Source organism: Aulonocara stuartgranti (assembly GCF_965226115.1).
Source record: "Aulonocara stuartgranti genome assembly, chromosome: 15".
Classification (NCBI taxonomy): Eukaryota; Metazoa; Chordata; class Actinopteri; order Cichliformes; family Cichlidae; genus Aulonocara; species Aulonocara stuartgranti.
Genome location: NC_138951.1, coordinates 12,198,194 through 12,225,407, shown reverse-complemented (window position 1 = coordinate 12,225,407; position 27,214 = coordinate 12,198,194). Strand labels below are relative to the sequence as shown.

General features: G+C 41.2%; 1 protein-coding gene across 4 annotated transcripts in view; it reads left to right on the top strand.

The window, feature by feature from the left end:
* Nucleotides 1-2,804: 2,804 nt before the first annotated feature.
* Nucleotides 2,805-27,214, top strand: part of syne1a (spectrin repeat containing, nuclear envelope 1a) — a gene marked incomplete at its 5' end in the record, with an annotated part of 121,706 nt that continues 97,296 nt past the window's right edge. For 3 of the 4 annotated variants that reach the window (XM_082506595.1, XM_082506594.1, XM_082506592.1), the window contains 20 exons: nt 2,805-2,889; nt 5,066-5,127; nt 10,891-10,986; nt 11,576-11,659; nt 14,112-14,132; nt 15,444-15,536; nt 16,490-16,671; nt 16,769-16,965; nt 19,128-19,240; nt 19,647-19,685; nt 20,829-20,936; nt 21,317-21,454; nt 21,865-22,029; nt 22,156-22,268; nt 22,484-22,652; nt 22,887-22,983; nt 24,187-24,392; nt 24,808-24,972; nt 25,100-25,252; nt 27,044-27,187. In XM_082506595.1, the coding sequence (XP_082362721.1) occupies nt 2,805-2,889; nt 5,066-5,127; nt 10,891-10,986; nt 11,576-11,659; nt 14,112-14,132; nt 15,444-15,536; nt 16,490-16,671; nt 16,769-16,965; nt 19,128-19,240; nt 19,647-19,685; nt 20,829-20,936; nt 21,317-21,454; nt 21,865-22,029; nt 22,156-22,268; nt 22,484-22,652; nt 22,887-22,983; nt 24,187-24,392; nt 24,808-24,972; nt 25,100-25,252; nt 27,044-27,187 (2,430 nt within the window). The remainder of the gene's footprint in view (nt 2,890-5,065; nt 5,128-10,890; nt 10,987-11,575; nt 11,660-14,111; nt 14,133-15,443; nt 15,537-16,489; nt 16,672-16,768; nt 16,966-19,127; nt 19,241-19,646; nt 19,686-20,828; nt 20,937-21,316; nt 21,455-21,864; nt 22,030-22,155; nt 22,269-22,483; nt 22,653-22,886; nt 22,984-24,186; nt 24,393-24,807; nt 24,973-25,099; nt 25,253-27,043; nt 27,188-27,214) is intronic. The other variant, XM_082506593.1, reaches the window with a different exon arrangement.

Sequence of the window (27,214 nt, the reverse complement as noted above, 5' to 3'; positions counted from 1 at the left end):
AGTGATTGTCTCCATTCAGCTTATTCTGTTCAACATGTGTGTGTGAGCCTGTGTGCACCTGCTCACCCTGTGGTTCTCTCAGCTCCCGTGGTGAAGTCTAATAAGTCCCATGAATCCTCACCATGTTGTTTTGGTTTTTGCCCTGGGGTTGTTTTTCTTAACAGTTTAGTTCACCAGAGAAGTTCTGCTTCCACATTTTTCACTGTTAAAAAGGAAGAATTATCTAAAAAAAACAAAACAAAACAAAACAAACTAGAAATACTGAGCTCAAAAGACTTGGACTTTCAGCGTGGCTATAGCTGGTCATTATTTAGTGCTGGCTCTTTGTAAATTTACTGCTTTAAAGTGGATTAAAAATTGCATTAATTCTCGTTGATTGATTCTTTTTGGCGGGTTCAGCACCTCGGATAGTTCCCTCACACTTCTGAGTTCGGGTGTAGCTGTTTAGCAGCACCTTGAACTTGGCATAGAGGCTGGAGTAAATGGAAACACACTGTGCATCGGTCAATATATTCTGTTTTATTATTTACATCATTGATAATGCGTGGGCTCTCTAGAACAATAGATCTTTGCCTGGTTGCAGCGCAGCATGGGCCAAAGGATTTTCTTGCAGTAATGTTATTGAATTGGGACTGCGAGTTTGTGCAGAGTGAAACCCCCAATGGATTTTGCTTTCCACTGGCATAAATCATCTTTTCATAGTTTAGAGAAAGCTGGTAAAGGCAATGCAAATGTAAATATGAAAAAAAAAAAACAGGACTGCATGAATATTTCTTTGAACTGTCGTTTGAGCTAAAATGCCTGCACAGTCCGTCACACATACACAGCTCTCCAACTGTATGTTCAGAAATGTAAAGCGCGGCTTGACAGACACTCGTTTCAAAGAGTCATCCAGAGGGATAGGCTCACGTTATGACGGCCAGTTCCAGGGCTGTTAGAGGGAGGAGTGTCAGCGGTGTGATTATCAGCAGACAGATAGCGGATGACAGCTGCCATCGGTTATTGATGACTTTTTTAATTAAAATCCCTTATGGGGGGAACCCAAAGAACAAAAAGGGAAAATCATACAAATGATGAATGGTCCTTTCATCTTTAAGGCTGATATAAGATGCACCGGGCTCTTCAGCATGAATATTGCTTTCCAGGAAACTCTCTGAATATGGTTTCAAAAGGAGCTCTGCAATTTTAATTTTGCCAGAGCTCACACTGGCTGTATGTTTTTGTGTCTGTGTGTGCGCGTGTATGCCTGTGGTTGTTGGAGGAGATGGGGAACAAACAGAAAAGGCTGAATGCAGGAGAGCAGAGGTCAGGCAGAAACTGAGATAGGAATCAGAGTGTGAAAGAAGAAGGGGTCAACATACACTGGGGACATGCACACCCAGCTTTATGCAACATCATGAGAAGATGTTAAACCATAGGGAATGGCACAAGTTAGCTTTTTGTTTAATTCCCAGTATCGTCTTGGGATTTCTCGCACTCAGGGAACATGCCTTTGTAAAATGAACTCTCAGTAGTTGGACAAACAGTGCACCCATTGTCTAATGTTTTCTTGTTGCCTTGTTTAGCAGTAAAAGTTTTACCAGCAGCAGCAGCAGTGCAGTTTCCACAGCATGACTGAATCAGAATGAAAGTGGTGGTCTTCTTTGTTCTGGACTTCGCTATATTGTTCTTGTCCGAGACGCTTTGTGGACTGTGTACATTTCATGTTGTATGACAATCCAAACCTCGTCCCAGATATTACATCCTCCTGTATTGTTTTCCACTCCTGTTCGGTAGTCGCTTACCCAGAGAGAAAACAAACAGACTGTTTGTGACTGTGGTTGAGATGAAAGTGGCTCTTTTCTTTTTTTCTTTTTTTGAAGGGAGTACAGTAGGAGATCAGACAGGATGACTGTCAGTGATAGTCTGCTCCCCTGAAGGCTCTATGGAGTAAGGAAGCAGCGTGCCTCAGAGCACCGCATGGTATCTGTATGGATGACAGAGGGGAGAGCGAGGAGGGGAATTAAGAGTGCCAGCAGCACATAGGGAATTCCTGCACGTCTGTCCCCGCGTTGCTTTAGTGTCTGTGTGTTTGTGTGTGTGGTGCTGTCACAGAAGAGCTCCCGCTTTTCCCCTGCTAACCTGCTAAATGGTCTCCTTTAACCCACCCACCACCGCTAAGTCCTCCCTTTCCACATGCGGATGGGGCTACTGTGACATCACTCATTCCCACGCACTCTGATTGGCTAGCCATTGGAGGGAAGTAATTTTTTTTCCTGCAGCCTATAGCGAAAAATTGAGAGAGAGAGAGAGAAAACGTGGGAGGGAAGGACACAGGTAGAGAGGATATGAGAGGAGAAGAGAGAGAGGGAGACTAAGCAAAAAAAGATTGATGCTGAGGCAAGCCGGCACTGCGCAGCACTCTCTCACACACATACACACACAAACAGTCATTGCATCACGCGTACTCTCGCATCACACTCCCAAGCTGCTTAACAGGCAGGAAAACCACTGAGTCTGACTGAGTCTGCAGCCCGCTACTGCAGGACAGGACAGAGGACGGCAAAACGTAAAGGGCGACAGGCGAAACAAGAGGGTGGTTCTTTCCTCCCTGTTTTACCTCAGCGCAACAGTTCCACTGCTGTCATCCCAGGAGGTCCGGTGCTTCAGGGAGCTATTTAAAGACACCTCCCCCCGAAAAAAAGGGGGGTGGGCAACAAGGGCAGGAGCAAGGGCAAGTGTTACCTCTCCCAGAGGTGGTCGTTGATGTCCTCTCAGTGCCCCCATGAAACAAGCACAAATTGAGGCATAATCCGGGTTACAAGATGGCACGGCAAGTAGGGGGCGAAGCCTCCCCGAAAAAGAACACATCCCTCAACCTGGTGGCGGGCTTCTACCAATACCTCCGGGGTAAGTGGGGCAGTTTGTGTGCGCGGCTGTGTGCATGTGTGTGTCCTGCTGAGACAGATAGAGACTCCAAAAAGAAAGCAAGTGCACAAAATGTGTATTTTTGCATGTGTGTAGGGTGTGTGATTTAGAACAGCACTGCAGCATGGACCGTACGTGCCTGCTGGACATATGTGTATGTGTGTGTGCATAACTATGAATGATTGTGTGCATTTTGCAGTGCAGTTTTCTTCCAAAGAGTTCCCTGAAGGATGCTTTTGTTTTTTTGTCAAAGCTGTGAGTGTGTGAATAAAGTGAAATGGGCAGACGTCTGAAGGGGGCGTTTCCACACTGGCGGAGTCAGCGAGTGAGCCTGTGTGTGTGTGTGTGTGTGTGTGTGTGTGTGTGTGTGTGTGTGTGTGTGTGTGTGTGTGTGTGTGTGTGTGGAGGTCTACAGCTGGTGAAACAAGCATACCCAGCAGACAAGTAACAACTCACTGCAGGTGTCACAGCACAGAGGGCTGACTGTCAAAATGCTTGATTCCTTATCTCTCTGTCTGACCCTGTGGCTATCTGCCTCTCTGCTCATTTGGATATCACATATTCAGCATTCTGTCTGCCAGCTTGTCTCTGGATAAATCACATTATCAGTCTATACTGTTGAGAAGAAAGGAAATACTCTGAGATGTCTGACAACTGGTCTCTTTGTTTGCACCAAGTTTGCATTCTTTTCCTTGACTATATCAATGATAATTTGTTAAGGTGATCTTCGCTGTGAGAAATCAGGGACTGTGTATGAGACAAGTGATACAGAAGGTAATCAAGTGTGTTAAAATGCTGCTGCAAAGGATGGCTGTTTCCCATTGTTATATTGAAAGAAGATGAGCGTGTGTGCTTAAGAGTGACTGCGTTTGTGCGGCAGGTTCAAAGTCACCTCGTCCCTGAGACTGAGAGGCTGGCACCACGCACATGCAGGCCTGTTCTCCGTCACGCATGTTCCTGCTCAAGAATGTGGAGGGAGGGAACATCTTTCCCCATTCTCATCCAATATTACCGCCCATCAATATTTGATTACTCTTGGACCCAATCAAAAGATTAATTTGTAGAGCAGGAAGCTGCTCAGTGGCACGTATGACTATGTGTGAGTGTATATGCATTATGTATGAAAGGTACCTTCCCTCAGACACAGATACACCTCTTCCCTTTAGCGTCTGTCCGCAGCACCCAGTGACACGCTAACCAACTTGAGTGCAATCAAGGCGTCAGCATATTTCATTAAGGTAGAGGAAGGCACTGTGTCAGACGTCCTTTCTCGCTGATAACGTGCTTATCTCAAGGATATTGCTCTGCAGCAAAGACGGGACACACAAAAACATCAGTTGCATGCGCGTGATGGGATGCTTTGAATCCCAGGTAGATTGTGTGGTTTTGTACACTCTAATGGTATAAGTGTAGCAGCTGCATATTAATTTCTCTGAGATAACCTCATTCATGTTCAATTTTTTTAATACATGGGTTGCACATAACATTGAATTTTGCTGACACAAGATATCACGAAGAATAAACTATACATTAGTTGGTAAAAATCCAGCAGAACACACACACTTTCATACTATAAATGCACAGAAAATTGTATATATGCTTGATTTATTAGGTTTTCTCATTCAGGTTAAGTGCCTTTTTAGGGGACATTGTCAGCAGACATGTATACTATTGATTGGGTCTTTCCAAAAGGGCCTTCATTACGTTAGCTGCCATAAACAAGACCAATGCATTTGGGGTAATGTCGCGTTTGTGTATTTTGATCACAGCCCTGAACAGAGCACCAGATTTCATGTTTAAACTGTACTCAGAAATGACTAGAACATGGCAGATAAGAGGGAGAACCACCGGCCTCCTATCATTTAAAGGGCATTTTCGAGAGCACAATTTTCTGTCCTCAGCAAGAGGAGTTCAGATAATGAAAATGCCATCTGTAAATGTCAAATGCCTTCTCTTTGTACATTAGTGTAAGGTATGATTTGGTGTGACTGACACATTAGAGAGACAGGAAGATTATCAGAGATAACACGAGGCAGCCATCCAGCATCAGAAACCCAAGCGACTCTCACAATAAACAATGAGAAGATTGTGTTTTTAATCCTTTCTTTGTTTATTATTGCGCGTGACTAATAGTGATGCTCTGGGCTCTGATTTACAGATGAGCAGGAAGCAGTGCAGAAAAGGACATTCACAAAATGGATCAACTCCCACTTGGCAAAGGTAAGAAAGTCTGGTTGTGTTTCCCTGCTAGTGCCAGCATTGTGTTATCCATTTACACAAAAGCTGGTGCTGGTGTTTGTTTTAAAACTCCCCGATCTCCATGTTTTTCCACTGTGAGTGACTTTACTACATCCTGTGTGCATGCGCTGACATTTTCCAAGAGCTGGTCATGGGACTGCTTGTTCCAGCTCAGACCACACACGGTCCTTCATTCTTGCATGATTTTTTTGCTCCTTGTTATTCTGTCAGTTTCATATAGCTACTAGCAAGGATTTACTCTCACTCTAATTATCTATTTCATATTACAGCATTTAATACACTGTATGTCTTTTTCCCCTGCAAGCTAGAGTCATTAATTTACATTTTAGTAATCTCGCTATCTCAATATGGGCCAATTTAGATTGTTTAGGATAAGAGTTTTTCATTAAAGCATGCTCTTCATTTGTCCACTCAGTGGACAATATGTCTTTGCCTTATAGTAAACAAACACATTTGATGCTACTGCATGCTGAGGGGCCTGTAATTATTGCATTATACTACGTTAGGCTCATCAGTTTCGCTCATTAATGCTTAAATGGTATGTCAGGAATGGGCAGACAAGGCAAATATGGCACAGTGCAACACAATTAAGTGTTACTCCAATCAGTGACGCTCCTCTCAAGGTTCCCTATTTGATTACGACAGCTGTGGAGTTCTTGAACTGCGGTGACGTGGAGCTGAAAATTCATTTGAAGAGCACTCAGAAGGGAATAAACCGTGACGTAATATTAAATAAGCACGTCTCAGGACTGTGCCAGCAGAAAATTACACACACACAGCCCTGTCTGCACAGCCCAATATTTAAATGCTGTGAATTTTTTATAAGATTCAAGGTATAACCACATACTTTATTTATCAAGCCTGCAGTTGACCAGAGCTGCAGTCCCTTTGTTATTTCATTGTGATTGAACATTTTGGAGAGGCATTCCCACGAAGCTTTGAGGGGGTAGTTCAACATTTTTTTGGTCAGATGAGTAAATTGAGAAAATGAACACATATCCCACATTTGCATTATAAATATGTAGATGAGTAGATCTAGTAGCTTATCTTCTTTTTTGGCTTCTCCTTTTATGGATCACCACAGATCATCTATCCTTTTTATCCTTTTCTGCCACACCAACCCTCTGCATGTCCTCCTTTACTATATCCATGAACTTTCTCTGAGGTTCCTCTTTTCCTCTTCTCTGCCAGCTCCATTCTCAGCATCCTTTGCTCAATATATCCACTATCCCTCCTCTTCAGACAGTAAAAAAAGTCCAGATATGTATCGATTCAGGGATGTGAAGCCTAGGAGACAGTGCCAAAGCAGCCAGTGTCTTAATTTTAATACATTTACAAACACAGTTAAACCAGGTGGTTTCTAAAATAAATAAATAAGTGGACGTAAAAAAAAAAACCTTAGCTGTCTAAAGCTGACCATTTTTAACACAGGAGTCCAGGGAGACTGACCTCTTTTTGCAGTTTCAAGTGGCCATTCACAGGGCTGTAATTTTTGACACTTCAGCAATGGGCTCATTTTTCATCCCCGAGGTTGTTGCTTTGTCCTACTTCTATATTTACTCTAAGAGCCAAAGATTGGCATTTATTTCCTCACATAGCTTTCAGCAAGAAGGCCAGATGTCTAACTAATCTTTTAACCTAAAGTGGAAAAAGATCATTTTTGCTATATCAACACTCATGCACTAAAAACTCAATGAACTGATCCAACAAAGATCCCGGAGACTTCATTAAAATTCCATTTAAATTTGCCTTAATTAATGGATTCGGGTAATTAATAGATTAGTCATACCATCACACTTCCACTGGAAGAGAAAACCATATTTGTTCCTCATGCTTTTCCCTCTGCCGACTTGATCAAATTACGTATGTGATGTTCTCCTCGCTCATCACGAAGCTGCTTACACTTCCACCTGATGCCTGACGTTACCATAGTGATACTGATTGGCCTATATTTGTCTTAAAAATGTCTTGGCTGTCATAGCGGCTTGGTGAATTTTCAAAGAGCGTTGTGATGAGCAGGGGGTAAAGGTTCACCAACTTAAAGGTGGTGCAAAAAATAAAGAGAGCCATTTCTGGAAGTCATCATTCTGCAGACTAGTAGAGATTATGTGGTATCTTATGGACTCACTATCACAAGAATAGCTAATCATACGCAAAAAGTAGTGTGAAAGTGAGACAGGAGGATAGAAGACAGAGAAGCTTTAACAGTTGGTTTAGCTTTACTCTCACAGGGATAAATCCTGCCCTTGGCTATGCAGATGATTAGGCCACTCCAGTTATCACAGGTCTTTAATTCACCGCCTAAAGGTATGTGATTAATCGTTAGGTGAGTTGAGCCATAGCATGAGGGCTTCCTTTTGCTATCACCGCCCTCCCCCTCACTTTACTACTCCACAGGTATAACAAAAGAAGTCTTACGGGCTCCGACAAAGACTTTCTATGAGAGGGGATGTATTGGAGCTGGTAATTTATACAGAAGATGAATGACTCTCATTAGTTCACCAGATTAACTCGCCAAAGATATGAACTATAAGAGAGCTGCAAGGTAGTATTTTTCCAGGGGGTGCATTTCATTTAGATAAAGGTTGATGTCGTTTAGACCCACACAGCAGTCACACTCAACTTGCAAAATTGCTCTCCTCACAGTGTATTTTATGTTGCACCCGGTCGTGGAGTGACACATGTGGAGGGGTTTCAGTCAGCGGACCCCAAATTTCCACTCTGACAAATCCTTTCTGAGAAGGTTAAAGCTTAATTACAGAGTGGCCAGTGTGAACTGCGGAGGTCTCGCCGTCTTTCAGGCGTTTTCCCGGGAAAACAGCTTTAGTTCAGCCATCAGTGAAGCAAGTGTTCTTTGAGATTAAAGAAGGAAGAGAAATGAAGCTCCCAGCTCCTCTCTTGGTGTTTACTCTCGGGTTAGAGCGAGGGGAGAGGGTGATACATCCCGTGCACATGAAGTTCAGAGACAGCAAATCATGGCATGTGGCATGTGCTTCAGCTAACTAAGCTGCTGTTATGTTTTTCAAAGTATTAAAAATTTCAATCAGCTAACTCTGCTTGTGGTGTCCTCTTAAATTGTTAAGTTGTGTTTATTTTTATTTTTTTAACGGCAGTGTTGCTTTCTTTCATTTCATTTCATTTCATACTTGTGTTTAGGAGTCATACAAGCTTGTTTTACATTGTGGACCACATACAACCCATTTTGATTTTAAGTGGGTCAGACAGGTAAAAAAACAACAACAATTTGTATCAGTGTAAAGATGTTTAACTACACATTTAATCCCTGAGATGTCTCAATATAAAAAAGTGTTATTTCAACAGTATCTCTGTTTTTCTTCATGATAAAGAAAACTGTTGTATTAAATGCAGGAAATGTGCCAGCATGACTCTTTGGGCTTAAACTCTAAGAAGTAAATATGTAAAATTACAGAAAAATTCTGGTAACTTATTGCCTAAATTGCCCTGTAATTATAAAGTGAATCGTTTTTATTATTTATTTTTCTGTTAACACATTAAAAAAACTCCAGGCATTTAAATTAAAAAGAGACATTAATTGTTTGTCTATTACATATTAGTATGAATGGTGAAGGATGAGGTCTTTATCTGCTCGACAAGTTGTAAATTCATGAAAATATATTTAAAAGTCCAAAATGTATGTTAGTCCTTCTTTTTAGTTGTCCCACTTCCTGTTTTATTTTTAGAGCTGTCCTTTGCTTAGTTTGTTTCCATCATCTCGTCTACTGCGATTTAGTACAGCTGTGTCCCCAGCTGTTTCCACTTCCCCGATTGCTCTTCTGTGTGTATATAGACGCTCTCTCTCCTTGTCTTTGATCAGTGTCTGTTCTCCTTGCCCCAGTGTTGGTTCAACCTTTTGTTTCTGTAGTTTATTTTTTTGATGTTCCCCTTTTTGGATTATTGCAACCAGCCAATAAACAGTTCATTTAAGATTGCTCGGTTTGCCTCCACATTTCTGCATCCTGTAAGACTCCACATGGTCAGCAGCACAGTTGATAATGACAACAAGAAAGGCCCCAGCCAATGTATTTAGACCCACAACCCCGTCGCTGTGAGATGACAGTGCTGACTTTGCACAAGTCCTGCATGATTTTAATTGAAATGTTTCTACATGAGTGATTTTATGTGCCAATAATTCCCTGTCAGAATACCATCATCCTAAAAAGACTTTGCCAATAGGCTTCAAGTTTTTATTGTCCCTTCAAACTGGATGTATTGCAGCTCAAACTGAAACCTCTAAGTGTTCTCTTTGTTTCTGCCCCCTTCTGTGTCTTTCATGCTGTTGATCTTTTGGGATCCAGTCAAATGTACCAGGGGAATAACAAGAGAGCACAGACAGACGCACATCCTCAAACTCCTCTGCTCACAATCAATTACGACCCAGACGCTCATGTGTAATTAGCTCATTAAGTTCGTGATTTATTTTTTTTACCGCATGTTGCCGAGCAAAGGGAATGAATATTACTTTCTTTTTTTGTAATTAGTCTGAAATTTCCTCATTAGCTTTGGGATTATAATGAACAAATAGGTAAATTTGGCTTCAATTAGCTCATGGTATAATTTATCCCTCTGAATGGGATCTTTTTTAAGTGCTTCTTCTGTCAGGCTATGATACGGGCACAAGTGCTGTCTGAAAACCCTAATATCCAAAGCCATGAAACGACGTTAGAAGAGGAATTAGTGAGAAGCGCTGCTGCGTTTGCTAATTAAATTTGAAAGACGTGAGGTTAGTGTCCTGTCTCTCTCTGCCTCTGTCATGTTTTTCACTGCCACTCCTTCTACTCAATTAAACCCCTCTCTCATTTTCACTTTGTTGGGGTTGTACATATATTTTCACTCTGGCTGCACACACACTCTTGCGCACATCTCTACTTTTTGCCTTCCCTCTCTTCACTCACTCCCTTTGCTGCTAATCTCCCTGTGAATGGTTCGCTCGTCTGAAAGCTCCCCCTCCCCTCTAAAGCTCTCCTCAGCCCCAGCATGTGACTGTGCTTTAAGAGAAATCCTTGATGTGGCGGCGGCGAAAAACTGAGATATGTGGATTTCCTCAAGTCTGGAAGTCTGTGTCAGGTCAGGGAGGAAGTCAATGGGAAGGATACAGTTTGAAATCATCAGCATATTTTAGGATTTGAAGAAGCCGTTCAGAGTCCTCTGAGCCGGCGCTTATGGATGAATCCAGCTGTCAGTAATACACGGCACCACCAGACTCTGTTTGGGCTCCTAGCACAGTTTTTTTATGAAGATTTCCTTTATCCATGTCCCACAAGTTTAAATGAATGTCTTACAGTTTAACATATGTATTATGTTAGGGTTATGTATGCACTATGCAGCTTTGTGGGGGATAATGTGCAGAAAAATACTTCTTACCTCAAAGTTTTCTGTACATTGCTAGACCTATTAGCTCTGTAATCCTGACTCTTTGCATTCCAAGAAAACTGGGAAAGCTTTGTGTGACATGAAACACTTATATAAACAGTGATTCCCCCCCCCCCCCCTCTTTTTTTTTTTTTTTTGCACAAACAGTTACATAAATTCAGTCGCTTGTTTAGAAATATCTTGCCTGGAAAAATTGTGTTATTATAAAGTATGCACCTGCCTTCAGACGAGTGTTTTCAAGTCTTTCTCAATGTTAAAAACCACAATGTTTCTAGTTTAAGCATTGCACTTAAGTTTACTTATTTCATATGATGTGTGTGTTTTCTTCTGTAGCATGTCCCTCCCCTGGTGATGACCGATCTCTTTGAGGACATAAAAGATGGTGTGATGCTGCTGGCCTTGCTGGAAGTCCTTTCAGGACAAAAGCTGGTGAGCCTGTGGGTCATTTCTACATCATGGGATTTGGCTACAAGCTTCAAACACGTCCTCTCCTCTGATCTCTCTGGATTATATTTTCTACTTTCTCACACTGAACCGGCTCAGGCTGATGCAATAAAAGAGAAATACAATAATTTTTGAATGTTTGTTTGTCCAGTGGGCTGCAGACTTAATGCAGTGAATGTGAAATGAGCCAGAATTATATGGAAATGCCTATTGACTGACTTTTATTAGGATGTTTGAATTGAGTGGGAAAGCCCAGATTAACAAGGACAGATCAGAGTTCACAAACACAGACAAAGACACACACGGCTTGAGGATTACATTTGACCAATACTGCCTAAGGTCTAATCTGCCTCTGTCCTATTGATCCGTTTGTTTATAGTCTTTGATTGGAATTCTGAGTCTCATTATTTCAAAAACGTTTATGCTATATTTTTTTCATCTATGCTTTATTGTCTGTTTAAACTGTGCTAATTTCTTATACATGTACTGATACATTTTACCCTCCCGTTTTCTTTCCCTCTCAATATCTCTCTTGCTTCCTTTCCATATCCATTGTTCTCCCTTCTCCTTCCAGCCATGTGAACAGGGCAAGAAGCTAAAAAGGATCCACTGGGTCGCCAACATTGGTACAGCTCTTAAATTCCTTGAGGGTAGAAAGGTAAGAGTTCGCCGCCTTCTTTTTATGTGTTTTTTTCTCTCTTTTTTTCTTAACCTTCCTGCTCCTCTCCCTGCTCATCTGGAGCCTTGTGGGCGCAAATATTGAATCTTGACCTCGTGTGACCCGCTTCTCTTTCCTTCTCGCCTCTCATTGTCTTCACATTCCCACATCCTTTGGGTATTCTGAAATTAGTAGATTCTCTCGATTTATATTTCCACAAAGACTTTGTTTGTTAAATGTAATTCTGTCTTAACTACTTCATTACATTTAATTGTTTGGCTCCCTCTAAGAGATGGAGAAGAATGTCTCTCTCTCTTCAGCTGATTACCACTACACCTACTGCACTCCATGTTATTAGCACTTAGCAAATTCCTTTTCTCTGCTTCATTGGCAGAATTGCATCAGAAAAAACGCTCAATATGGTTTTGAATGTAATCATCTAAATGCATCAACTGCCCCTCCATGAGATTAGTAAAACGTTCTCAAAGTGTCGCCTGGCTCGTCCTTGGATATACATAAATAAAGCCATGAGTATGAGCTGACGTCTGCGGGGACACTGACTTGTCTTCCTCGAGTGTGACAGGGTTAAAACTGTAAATCCTAAACCAGTAATCTGCTGTCTGGAGATGAGACATCAGTGGGCACTCTGCTGCGTAAATCGGAGAGATGAAAATTAAACGTAAATATGCTCTCTGTGTGTGAAGCTGATGTACACACAGAGCATATTTACATTTTGCTTTAGATTGCCCATGTCTGCTCCGCGATTGTGTCTCGTGTCTGTGTCATAGAAAGTAAGTGTTTGCTGGTGTAATGATGTTTACTGATGTTTGGAAACTGTTGAAACCCTGTGATGTAAAGCCTCCCTTCTGGGAAAGTAGAGAAGCTGTCTAAAATGTAAATGAAAACTGGATGCAAAATCAGACCCCAATCATCGGTGATGACCCTGAACCTATGACGATATTCCCTTCACTTCTTTTAAAACATTGTTCTTGACAGTCAGGGATAAAAAAAACATATTTCTAACTGACACAGATTAGGCATTCAGATCATGTGATTAGGGTTAGTTAATAAAGTCTCTGGTTAGGGTTTAGTCATTGAAAGCTGTGGTTATGGTTAGGGAAAACGACTGGGTTGGGTTGCCAGATCCTGAAATTGTTATGTCGGCTGTAACTGTACATAGTACATACCACAGCCTGTAAGAAACTCTGAGATAGTTGCACAAGTCAGTGCATGACTCCCTTAAATTGAATTGTTAGAATGAAGAGTTAGGGTTTGGGGTCATCACTGATGGTGTAGTAAACACCACCATGGTCATTTTCTCATTTTGATTTCGATCCCAGCAACAAGTTTCACAAAACCTTGGACTGTGGCAACAAAATGCACATAGAAATAAGATTCTTAAAAAAATGTAGTAATAAATTATTATTTTAATGAGTAATAATTGGATGTAAACGAGTGCCACGGAGAGATTGAGACTTTCTAAAGTACAGACGGCGAGGAGTAAAAAAACTGAGTGTCAAATATTTAAACAATAAAAGAAGAACTCATAGTCAAATTATTAAAAAAATGGTTGAATTTGGTTTTCATGATTTAACATGTTGCCTTTGACGTGTTATTAATATAATAAATTTAGATGATTGGTTACCTGTGATGGACAGGTCACCGCTCCAGTGTTTACCCCACCTTGAATGCAAACATCTGGGGTAGGTTCCAGTTTACCTGACCCTGAACTGGATAAGCAACTTAGAAAATGGATGGATAGTTTGTTAGCGTTTTACGCAGCTTCACAACTTTTTAGTTTTGCTATTTAGAGTTTAGTACAATTTATCCAAAGAAACACAACTACTGCTACTGTATATGCTTACTGCTGTCATTTTATACTGGTGTGTTTTCAGTGTGGTCACGCTATACCTCTGTTAACCACTCCAGCCTTGCATTACTGTTTTGATTTGCCAGGATAACCTGCTGTGTTTTTTAATATAACACCATGTATTGCATATGTTCTTATCAGTCACTATCCCACGGTTCCCCACGTTGCCCTCGTCTGCCCCCAATCTCGTTTTTCATGCTTGTTCACATGTGTGGAGTGGCAGGTATTACCATTAGATGACCTGTTGTGCTGCGGCGCCTCAGTAATACAACCCTCTATGTGATAATATACAATACTTCATCATATCACAAGATACAGCCTCCTCTCTCTCTCGTTTCTTGCTCCACTCGGCCCCTTTCTCCCTTTCTCTGTGTCCATCTCTGCTGGATATAATCCCTGTTGCCTGTGTAGTAGTGATAGATCTCTCCTCTCAGCCAACCACTCAAGTTATCTCACCTCAGAGATGCTACAGTATCTGCCTTTTCACAGTCAATCAGGCGTTTGCTTTCAATCATCTCCAGTACTTATGAATTATCTTTCTCCCCCTCCTCCTCTTCCTGTTCCACCTCCATCTGCCTCCAGTCTGCGTACAGAGGATCTCCGGTCAGTATTCATAACATTGCTCTACTTTTTTCTTTGTGATGTTGATAAATTGTGTCAGAAACATCTGCATGCAGGAGTTCGGATGATTACATGTGATTTCTCTTAAAGATGCACTGAAATTAGCTTGAACCTGTGGCTGTTTTGTTCTCAATCTGGATGTTAAGTTCACCTGCTTTAATGTGTGTAACGTTAGTATTCGTGCAGCTTTTTATCTTTTACATCACTCTATTGAAAAAGAGATTCTCAATCGCAGTAGGACTTGAACATACTGCCTGGCCAAAAAGTCACGTGCTCTTTTATTTCATTTGACTTAATTGCTGTGGTATGGTTTAGATAATCTTATGAATGTCCTAATATTTATTTTTGTCCATAAATGCATTATGTTTGTGCCACGATCTTGTATTGATGTTAGAAGAGTCTGATCAGTTCTCCAGCACATCCCAAAGATTCTCAATGGGGTTAAGGTTTAAAGTCTGTGGTGATCAACCCATGTGTGAAAATGATGCTCCCTGGACAACTCTTTCACACTGGTGCCCTCTTTGAATCCTGCCATTTTGATCTTTAAAAACATTTATCTGGTCATTAAGTAGATTCTGCTGACCCCATGTATTTTTTGGCCACATAACATTCCTGAACCAGACCAACTAAAGCAACCACAAATCATAATACTTTTTCCATTGTTCCAGAGTTCAACCCGTTTGCTCCCAACTAAACTAAAGCTACTGATAAGTGGTTTTCTTTACCCTGCACAATTGTTTAGTCCTAATCCCATCAGTTTCCTTCACATTGTGTATAAGGAAAATCTTCTACTTTCACTAGTAGACTTATTTATTCATTATATTTGATTTCACCAAATATTTAAGTGATCTCTGACCACAAACAAGATTTTTTCCAGCTACATAATTTCTTTCTTGAGGATGAATGTTTAAGTCATGAGATAGGATATCGTTGTTTATGAAACAAGAAGCTAGTCGTAGCATCAGTTACACCCGAGCAATTGGACAGCAGAGAAAGAATGTAATTGTACAGAGAAATGCTTTTTCTTGGTACACATGACAATAAACGCTTTGAATCTTCTTAAATCCTATGGATGGCGCTTACTTTTTCGGTTGGTTAAATCCAGATGTTGAGCTTTTTTTTTTTTGCTTTTTTTTTGGCTGGGCAGTGTTTGTACATTACACTCTTTATTGTTAACTTTCTGAATAAAATTAGCTTATTGGGGTAATAGTAAAAAATGATAGATTAGTCTGCGATCTGGAAATATCTAGACCTTCTAATAGTGTAGTTTAATGCTGCTGCGTTTGGACACAGATCAAGTTGGTGAACATCAACTCAACAGACATCGTGGATGGACGGCCATCTATTGTCCTGGGGTTGGTGTGGACCATCATTCTCTATTTCCAGGTAACTTTTTGCAGCATTAGTGCGATTAGATCATCAGATTCAATGCACATAATTCAGCATTATTTTTTGAAAAACAGTGAGAAGAAAAACATGATGTGAATATTACTACTTGCTCACCACAAGAACCTTAACCTGACAGCTAACATGGCTGAGAATATCCAGTTTGCAGAGAGAGCAGATGTGTATTTTTCTAGTTATATATATAAAAAAATGAGCAATTTAAGCTTAAGGGCCATAAAAAATAAGTTGATCTTTAAAAGTACTTACACTCAAAATAAACAGCATCTGCCTCAGGTAATTCAGACATGCAGAGAATAAATCAGAACTTAATACTCCACTCTGGTAGCAGCATCAGTACACATAAATGCCTGCTACTCCATCAGACATAAGGATATTCAATAAAGGAAATGTAGTGCACTAGTAAATGTACACTTTCACTTACTGACATATTGATTTGTTTTATTTATGGATTTTCTGAGTCTGCTGACTTTAGGGAACAGAAACTGTGGCTCATCCGCAGGCCTGATAGGATATTATCAGACTGAACTCCCAATATAATAATTTACATGCTTGCTTAAATATGTCCGTTGACTCTATTCGTACAGATTCACAATTTTTGCTTTGTTCAATAAATAAAGTATGATATAATGATACCACAGATAAAAAATAATATTTAAGTAAAATGCGGCTGATGTATACAAGGATTAAAGCCACAGCTAATTTGCAGACACGATTCCTTATAAGGTTGTTAGGAAAAGATTCTCACTCACAAGATCTAATAATTAAGCAAACAACTTGGAGCACACCTAAACTGGGAAAAACTAAGAACCAAAGTAACAAACCTGAAGGAGCCGGAGAGCAGAGCAACACAGGGCATGATAAACAGGGAGAAACGCAGTTGAATCACTAACTGTGGCTAAGCCTGACTTTAGTTGGTATTCTGTTGCTTCCAGATTGAGGAGTTAACCAGTAGCCTACCAGCACTCCATATCGTGTCCAGCAGCACCTCCTCACTGGACAGCTCCACCAGCAGCACTGAGATCACCAGCCCACCCGTCAAAAAGAAGACTCTTCCTCCTCTGCAGGGTGGAGCCAGAAAGGCATTACTGAGATGGGTCCAGCAGACAGCCACCAAGTATGAAGTCTGATTTGATGGTCAAGTGTTGCTGCAGGTTGTAGGTTATGTTTTGTTTTTTCTCTGCTGTGACCTTGTAATTTTCTGTCCTTTCTAGAAGTCTGAGCCTTGAGGTGAGGGACTTTGGCCCCAGCTGGCGTACTGGTTTAGCATTCTTCGCGGTAATCAATGCTCTCCGGCCTAATCTTGTCGACATGGAGCGAGTATGGGGAAGGCCCAATCGGGAAAATCTTCATGAAGCCTTCTTGTTGGCCGAGACTGAGCTAGGGATTCCACAGCTTCTTGAGCCAGAGGGTAAATAACATTTCCAGTAGCATTTCAGAGTGACTCTGTCATTAAGTTTATCAAAAGCAAACTTGAGCCTGACCAGCAACAAACCTACAAGTAGGCATAAAATTACTATGTATTTTATTTCTTTTTATTGTCTTAACAGGGCTCTAGACTAACTTTTTGCCATGGTTGCACTGGTGCGCCTACATTTTTTTCTTAGGCGCACCAGTGCAAAAGTTAGGCACACCCAAATTTTTCAACCGCTTCACTTAACACCGCAGTTTCACATGTGCACTTTTTTTGGGGGGGGCGGGATTGCTGTCCATACAGACAATATTGATTTGTAAATGATTAACTAATAATCTTGTGCTTGTGCTTAAAGTGCTTTGGCACTCTTTGGCAATATTGTAGACAATGTTAAACTTAATCATCACATCGGCCTCCTCTGACGACCAGCACCTGTTTGCTGCTGCCTGCCGCTGAAAGGCAATGGGGAGAGGGGACACTTGGGCAGTGCATTTATCACGATTTGAGATGGAAAACTGTTCTTGAAGTACATAGAGAGAGAGAGAGAGAGCTGTGCATGAAGTGTGATTTTTTTTATCGTGGTAGAGCAAAAAATAGCAAAAGTAAGAGAGAATTCATGACGATGTTTATCAAATGTGAAGCGTAGTTTGTTGATTCTTTTGCTGCTGGTTCAGTGAATTTTGGTTGGAGAGAGGCCGCTCAGAATCTAGTGCAGAAAAGACATAAACACAGCGCAGACCTGACACATCAGAATCAGTGAGCTGTCGGCTTTCAGCCCCGATGCCGTGTGGAGTCCGTTAACCTGCTCTCATTTGCTGTTTGGTGGTTGTTGAAATAGTTTTGTGAGCTTTAACCTGAGAAAATTACCTGGAAAAAGACATTTATATTTAAAAGTCGATTCAGGATTTAATGAATCGATATCGCTTTATTCAAGCTACTCACCTCTCTCTATCCACCTGCCCTGCACTTTCAAACATACACACGGACTACATGAATATCTGGACCACGATCAATCAGAGAGGTCCCGCCCCTGACTATCTTTGATTGGTTTAGACCACGATAGGGGCATAATGTGTGTCTGCTGTTGACCACACGGAGACGTTCGGAGTTGCAGAGTATTTATTTATTTTTTTGTTACTCAAACAGTTGGTCGCACCGGTGCAACCTAATATGTTTTTTAGTCGCACCATTAAAAAATTTGGTCGCGACCTAAAATAATATTTTAGGTCGCTGACTGGATTCTCTCTGCTACAAAATACAGATTAATGCAGTAAAGAGGCAGATAGGCAGTCCACTGAAGCCATGGTGCATTATACACCTACATATACCAAACACATCCTAAGCTGAAAAATGTCTTGTTTCTTCCTCTAACATGCTTCTTCCTCTGCTGCGTGGTGTTTCAATGTCACCACCACCCCGGCTTTCACCAGTACAAGGGGATGTTTACTCATTAAACCCAAATTTCTGTTACGATTTGCAGGAGAAGGACCCAAAAGTAGTCCTCCCCAAATGTCTAAAATATAAAACATATTCCTAAAAAGCTTCTTGAAAACAGACAGGGGGAACAGAAGGACAGGTAAACAAATGTTATGACAAAGACTAAGAAACCATACAGGACTATTTATACGCATGAAGGTAATCAAGGAGAGTAGAAACAGAAGGATACCAAAATACAGCTCAGTTAAATCAAGATGACGAGATAACAAGGGGGAAGTTAAACTAGACACAAGACTGAGGAGACAGTTGCCTACCATGGGGCATGAATACTGTCGGAAATGTTTGCAAGGCAAGTTTTAGAGAATAGAAATACTGTACAATACTGGGTCAGTCCTTGCATCAGATGTGCATCTCACTTTCACTGCCAGACACCATCTGCTCCCCTTCATGCCTGCCCTTCAAAATGTACTCCAGCAAATCAAGCTTGACATCAGCATAATTAAGGTGCATTAGGCCATGAGATCCAGCATGGCGGAACCCCCAAACAAAACTTGGACACTGATCTGAAATGGTGAAAATTGATTTTATTTGAGATGCCCGCTTGTCTCCTTCAGTCAAGCTGATTCTTATCAGCGGCTGATATTTTTCTCTATGAGAAAACTTGAAGAATTTACAGCCAGCTTATTTGACTTCTGATTTTATTTATTTGGTTCCCGTCTCAGATGTCGACGTAGAAAAGCCAGATGAGAAATCTGTCATGACATATGTAGCCCAATTCCTGAAGCATCTTCCAGAACGAAAACAGAGCGGCTCCGAGGGACAGCTACAAGTAGAGGTAACCGGCTGTCTCGGTCTCGATAGCCTGTCATTGTGATCATCTTCTCTCTTTCTGCATAGTGAATGTTTGTCTTTTGTATATGTATTTGTATGTTTGTATGTGTATTATTTATAATCATTTTCAGCTATCAAAGTGCAATGTTCAAGGTTCAGGGGGAAAAGAAAAATCTGCTTGTCTAATTTTATATTTAATTGATTCAGAATTTAGTTAAAATCTCTTATTTAATGACTTGAAGCTATCTAGTTTTTAAAGTAGGTTGAAACGAGCTGCTGCAGTGTCTTGTCTGTTCTGTGTTTCGTTTTTGTACATCTTTCTCTCTTTGTGTTGCTCTTTGTCTTCTTCTCTGGTGCGTTTGTATGGTGACTGCTTTCCTGTGGTTGTTGTGCTGGACTCTGTTCTGCAGCATGATCTTGCACCTCGGGATATAGAGGAAATGTTGGAGGTAGGTTATTTAGCCACTTCGGTTCCCAGGGGAGAGTTTTCAATAATTTCCTCCAACACAATGCAATTACCACCCATGATCATTCATGGTTTCCATATAAATTTGATTAAAGCACATTTTTCTGCCTCCTCTATTGGATTGCTGTATCAGTCCCTACTGTACTTTGTAAGAATGGGATTAAACACTGATTTTTCATGTCAAAATAAAGCCTGTATCCTAATATTGGCTCTTTATCTAACCTGATGTGATATTCGGGCCGCGGGGTTTCTAAGCCATGATAACGGAAGGAAGTCCAATATAATAAGATGTGATATTACCATTTATGAATGCTACCACTGAGCGCTTTGGCTCTCGGTCCCATTAGCATGACAATGAAGGCCTCTGGCATCGGCAGTGTGCACTGATACAGCATATTTGATGGAAAGCTTGTGAATAGAGGTTGGCCTTTTTTATTGTTTTTACTGTGTCCAGATGTATGTCACACCGTGTTTTGCTGTTTTACAGCACCGATAGGGTTTTTTGTTCTTCCTTACTGCCTGGTGTTTGCACGGGAGATTAATTAGCTGTGACAAAGCGTGAATTTAAAAAATAAACAGAAGCATAAACACTTGGGTAGAAAATATTTAGAGAATGATGGTGAGTAAAATATGGCAGACTGTTTCCTTTTAGAATTAACTTGATCTACTTCCATGTTCTGAGCTGTCATAGAGAATAAAGTTGGGGCTTCCTTCAGGAGGGGTGGTACAAGTGAATAGATTCAGACTGAACAGCTCTCAAACGGAATGGTCTATCGCACAAGCTTTTTAGCAGCATCGCATTATCGTCATGCTTATTTAAAATCCAATGAAATGTTCGTAGGGGGTCTTAGACAAAGTACCCTGTCTAAGCTGAGTGTTGTTGGCAGCTGTGGGTTTTTGACGTTTTGTCCTGCAGGGAGACACAGAGGATTAGGGGAACACATGTTTAACCGTGCATGCTCTGCTTTCTTGTTCCCTTCTTTCCTCTTTTCATCCCGGTCAATCACTTTTTCCACTCTGTCTTCTTTTCTTTCCTCCTTTTTTTGGGTGCACTGTCCTCTTTTCTTTTATTTCCCAATCTCCTACTCGTTCACTCTGCCACTCCTGCATGATCCCGGCCACCTAGAGAGAGCAGCGAAAGAGCCTGAGGGAGCTCAGGATGTGGCTCGACCAGCTGGAGAGAGATGCAATACAGGCTCAGGAGACTGAGGGCAGTCTTGCTCAGCAGTACCAGGTTAGTGTGAGTGTGTGTGTGTCTGTGGCGGGGTGTGTTTAAACTGGGCACACTGGGCACAGACGCTCCTATTATTAGCTTAATCAGTGGTATTAGACTGTGGGGATCAGGCAGCAGCCGTCATATTTTCAGTCAATCTGGCTTATTCCACCAAGCCTCGGGATACATTCCATATTCAGCAGCATGTGGGATATCCTCATTGTCATTGCATAGCTCGGAAAGTCTAAAGCCAGATAGAGGGACAGTTTTTAAAGGTAGAACATATGAGGATCTGATAAGATGCAAATGGGAAAAGGGTATGACCTGTGAGGGAGAGAACACTCATTATCATCCTTTTATCGAGGATAAAGAGCTGTGAGTCAATGATTTTTGCTTTTCAGCTGTTCAAAAGTCTGCGTGTCCAGTTGGAGATGAGGAGGAAGCAGGTGGAGGGAGCTTTGCAGTCTACTCAGAGGGATGGGATGTTGACTGTGGATCAGGCTCTGGTCAAACAGGCCTGGGAAAGGATCTCCAAAAGGGTGAGAGCAGCGGGATTACCCACTCGCCTCCTGTTCAGAATTGTACACAGAGCATTTTTTTTCCATTCAGAAAAAGTGATATCTAAAGATATTTAAAGCTACTCCTGGAGGTCGATGGAGTGTTTACAATGTTCTAATTCATACATAAGGACTTCAGAAGGCATAATTTGAATTTATTTTGTGCTTTGCCAGCAACTCTGAGAATCAGCCATTTTTTTAAGCTTGTATGATGATTTATCGTTTAAGGTTATTTCCTTTTACCTTATTTGGGCTAACACAAGTTGTGTTTTTTATAAAGAGCTGATGACTTAGTGTCTCCTTCTTTTTTTTTTTATAGAAATTAAAAATTAAATTATTTGTGTGATGAGGTCATTATTTCAGGAGACATCGTCTGTTTTTATCCATCTTAGTTACTGGACTGGCATCTTCAGCTGGATAGGTCTCTGCCAGCTCCTCTGGACACAGTGGGAGCATGGCTGCATGAGGCCGAGGAAGCTCTGCGGCAGGAGATAACCATCCAGCAGGCACATGATATCACAGCCAGCACTGTGCATAGAGCTCTGGAGCAGCACAAGGTTAGTGCAGAGCCATACATAGCACAATAGAGTGTGAGAATCAAACATACTATTAGAATGAACACAGAATGTATAAATACATTTTTATGTCTGTTTTCATATCTTTACTCGGTGTACTCTGCACAGGATGTGTTGAAGAGCCTGGAAAGTCACCAGCAGGTCTTTCAGAGAATCCATAAAGACAGAAGTGTTGATGGAGTGCCTGTTCCCCCAGACCAGCTCCAAGACATGGCTGAGAGGTAAACAAAACTCTTGCTAGTCTCTCTTGAAAGTGCAGAATACAAAATTAATGTTCTTCGTGGTAATGTTTTTCTGATAAGAACAGATTATTTGAAAGAAATTTGGCACCTCAGTCGGTGTGTTTTTTTTCACAACCTTGCTTTTTGGGAAAGCAGCAGTATGAGAAGGTCGAGGTATAGGTCTGATGTCCCTGTATGAACTGTGTCTTTTTTAGGATGAACTTTATCTCTACATCTTCTAGCATCCACTTAGCAAAAATGGAATTTCTGGAGAACAAACATCACATGCAGGCCTTCCTCAGTCTGGCTGAGTCCAAACTAAAGTCCTGGATCATCAAATATGGTCAACAGGAATCTGTGGAACTGATGCTTCACAGCTATATCGTAAGCTCAGTCTCTGATTTGTGTAGTTTGATCTTCAGGGTTCACCTGCATGCTTATGTGGAAAGGATTTTTAATTTTGAATAAATTTTTGTATATTGTATAATAATTATTGGTTGATGAAGGATAGTTACCATTACATAGCACATGTATAAGATATTTAGTTCTGTTTCTGTGTATCTGTTAAGATGCTTTTCACATCTAATAACATTTTCTTTTGGAATCTGTCTTCATCAGTCATTTGTGGAGAAGCAGCGTTTCTTTGAAAACTATGAGATGTTGTTCCAGTCTCTGAAACTGTCTGCAGAGGCCTATGTGAGTGCTGACAGCTCAGGTGAGTAGCTCAAGGTGTAATATTTACTATATGTATATATAAGCATTTATTATCCTATCACTTTCTTATAATAAAGTAATTCAGTAATTCTCCCGGGAAGTCTGGGAAATGTTTATCAATATCCTGCCAGACAGTAATCTGAAAGGCGCTTTATTGCGATGATGTCAGAATCACATAAAATGTCCAACAATGCATTAAAGCAGTCCTGCTCATTGATTGGGAACATCATTATTATGTCACATTTCCAATGCATTCTCATCCTTTTAATGGAACTTTAATCTGAAATTGATCTGATACTTCCAGTGTATCCTGGCTGAGATCAGTATCTCTCAATTGTTCACTATATTTCAACTTTATTTCCCTTTTCAACAACTCACTAACCAATGAGGCTTTCCCTGCCAGCAGCTCAGTTTGCCCCTGACTGGTTTCACAATTTGATAGAGGAGGAGAGTCTGCAGGCTACAGCTAAATGAGGTTCCTCCACTCTCTGCTCTCAGTGGGGAATACGACCCCATTTGCTAGTTGGGGGGCTGCTCCACTTCTGCAGGTCTCTGGGCGCAAACTGAGCTAGCTTGCTGGTTTCATTAGGTTTCAGGGTTGCATTGCTTTAGGGTATGCAGAGCAGAGAAGTGAGGTGTGGTGAGAAATCAGGACATCTGAGGTTTGATTGGTCGACCCCACAAATGAAATGCAGCAGGTCCTGCTGGTACTGTAGTTAGCATCGTGGTTTCTGATTGGCTGCCTGAGAAAAATAAGGAAAAGGGTTAGGGTACTGATCTGTTTTTTGTCTCCCATTTTAGAAGCATTGCGTTTATCTGATGTGCGTCTTTATGCCATTGTTTTGCACATACTCTAACAACTAGAGAGTTTGCATCTAAGAATGTAGCACAAGCACAGATGATACATCTCCTTGTAGTGAGTTTTTGGGGTCAGGGAGTTTTCTGCAAAAGCGTGTGCCTCCTTTTGCTTTATCGAGTGTTCCCCTGCCTTTGCCAAAGTGTGGTGATGTGAAACAAAGCAGTGAAAGTCATCAGGCACACACAGACATAAACGGTACAGCTGCAGCTTCAAAACAGCTGCTTCAGTGCTTCATTTTCCATTTGACTCTTGTGAATAAGTGACATTATTAGCGGCAGCAGAATCAGAGGTAATGGTGGTGTTATCGGTAGCTGTCATTCTTGTTAAACTTTACCTCTCTTCCAGTGGATGAAGGCGAGATGGGAGTGCGCAGGTTTATGCGGGAGGTGGTGACTCAGTGGAGGAGTCTGTCCATGGAAGTGCGCAGCGTGAGGAGCATGCTGGAGGAAGTGCTGTCCAACTGGGAGAGGTACACCTCCACTGTGGCCTCTTTGCAGGCCTGGCTGGAAGATGCAGAGGAAGCCCTGAGCCAGCCAGAAAACACAAAACGGGTATGAGATTAGATCTTAATACTGTCTGAGCCTTTGATTTTTTTACTTTATTTTTTCTGTGAACAGATTAGGAGCCTGTTCATACACCCATTTATTTGATGGACTCAGATTTAATTGTAGCAATCAAGCCATTTTGAAGAATTTAGTTTTTTTATGTGGAAGCTTATTAGGAGTCTCCACTCAAGTATCAAATGATCCTTCAACAAGCCGCTGAGGATATTCCTGTTGTTGCATTGCCATGGTTACACAGACTCACATCTCCGTCTAGGATTAGACATCTAATTACCCCACTTTTTTATTGTCCTTCCTTTGTTTCTTTCTTTGAATCACTTTCTTTGTTCCTTTTTTGATTAGCTTTCTTCATCTCTTTCTTTGACACTCGCTCTTTGTTTCTCTTAATTTCTTTGTCTTCCAGGAGTTTTTCAGGGATCTCAGCCACTGGATGGATCAGCATGCGGCCATGAACGATGCAGGGAATTTTCTTATTGAAACGTGTGACGAGACAGTGTCACTTGATCTCAAGCAGCAGCTACTCATTTTAAACGGGCGATGGAGAGACCTCTTCCTCAAAGTCAAACAAGTAATGAATGAAAACATCTAAAAATACTGCCTGTCAGACAAAGACAGAATTGGGTCAAAACATATGTGCTGGCTCTGTTTGATTCATTTCTCAGTGTAAAGTGTAATTAGCTTCTTTTTTGCTGCAGTATGCCCATTCAGATGAGTTGGAGAAGTGGAGAAAAGAACACTTGAAGGCTATTTGGGCCCTGAAAGAGCTGCTGGACACTGCCGAAGCCAAACTCAATGCTCCTGTTCAAGTCTCTTTCCTCAGTGTTAGGGCTTTTCTTCAGGATGTGGAGGTGAGGAAAGCAAACTGTCAGTTTAACTATCAAATGTAAAAGATAATATAGCCTGACAGTAAAAATACAACCTGTCAGTAATGTTTTTTTAAGCTGGTGGCATTGCAGCATCATGATACTTTAGATTTTCAATGGGCACCTACACTTACATACATACAGTACTTTATATTAGACCATCCCTGATCACATCGCTTAGAGTTTGTTTCAAATCTGTTCTTTCTTAAGCTGGTCGAGAATGACAAGCCTGACTCTGAAGTGGACCTAATATGCATTTTCTTTTCTTTCTTTCTTTTCCTGTTGTGTTTATTTGCTGTTACTCATGGTGGATACTCATGTTAAACATGGCCAAAGTTTCAAATATGGAACTAGATGGAGTTTTTTTTTTTACTCTTAGCTTTATGTGATTTCAAAGAGAATGGTCATCACAGCTCTTTTTAGGAACACAGCTGCCCCACACACCAACAGCAGGTGAAACGTAACTGTTTCAAGTCCTTCCAAGCCATTTTCAGACATGTAAACTCTCTTTTCCATGTTAAAGAGGGACTTTTAACAGGACTCTGTGTCATCCTGTTATAAGCTAACTTTAGCAGCAATATATTGAAGTAATTGTTTGTGGTGTGTATTTGTCGGTACACCTTTTAAGATCCCAACACGGCATTTCAGTGGGGTTGTGTTCTGTTCCTTGGGCCATTAGAACAGTTTCTTTTTCAGTCCTTTTATTTTAGATTTGTTGCTGTGCTTGGGGATCATTGTCCTGTTGCATGAGCCAAGAATGTGTTACTCAGAGGAATTCAGGGTTGACTTAATGGCTATAAGGTGCCCAGATCCTGTGGCTGTAAAATGCACGCCCAAATCATTCCTCTTCCACCACACTTAATAGCTGGTGTCAGGTGTTTTGCTTGCAAATAAGCTGTGTTTTATGACAAACTATCTCCACTCTGGTCTCATCTGTCCAAAGCACATTGTTCATATGTAACTTTGCAAGCCTAAGCGATCCCGCCATGTTCTTTTTTAAAAGAGAACAAGCTTTCCCCTGGCAACCCATGCAAACTTGTTCATTCTCTTTCTAACTGTACTGTCATGAACTTTAACGTTTCACATGCTAACTGAAGCTTGTAGAGACTTAGAAGCTGCTCTTGAGTTTTTCCTGTTGATATTCTTCCTTTTTGACATGACTGTATTTCAGACTTTGTCTGAGAATTAGTTACATACAACAGACCATAGTCTATTTTAGATGCATTCCCACTATGCTGGCAATGCTGTCCTTGGTCTTGGCAATGGTACTATCTGGGTAGAGCAAACAGAAGTAAGCTTGTGTGACGCCCACTCACTGTGAAATTCGGATAATTTTCTTCTCTGTACTCTAATGCATGGCACCAGATATCTGTCAGACTTTGTGGTGGTTAAAGGCAGCTAAAGATCTGATCTGAGAGCGTCCAGAATTTATGTCCCATAAATGCAGTTTCATCAGTTAATGCTTAGAAATGTTCATGACTGCAGTAAATAATGTCACTGGCTCAGGTCAACATGAATTGAAGCTCGAGCTCTCTTCCTCGCCTGAGACAAATCAGATAAAGTCACGCTTGAATCACGATAAAGTGAGATTTCACATCTGCACTCAATGTGCGAAAACGGCTTTACTCTCATACGTTTTTGATAAGGTGTTACTAAAAGCTGCAAGTCACTGCTTTATTGATGTCAACATTTTTATTACTAAAACTGCTTTGATGGCAGTGCATTCACTTTAAGAACGTATGAAATGACCCTTTACCCTTGCACGTCACATCGCAGAATACCAAGCAAAAGGTTGTCGCTATGGAGACACAATACAAGTTGGCTGCCCGCAGCGCTCAGCTCCTTGCCAAGGATGCTCCACAGGATGAGGCAACCAGGGTCATGGCAACTATGGCAACAGTCAAAGGTCAACTAAGCAAGGTGAGTCTCATTTGAGGGTAAACACAA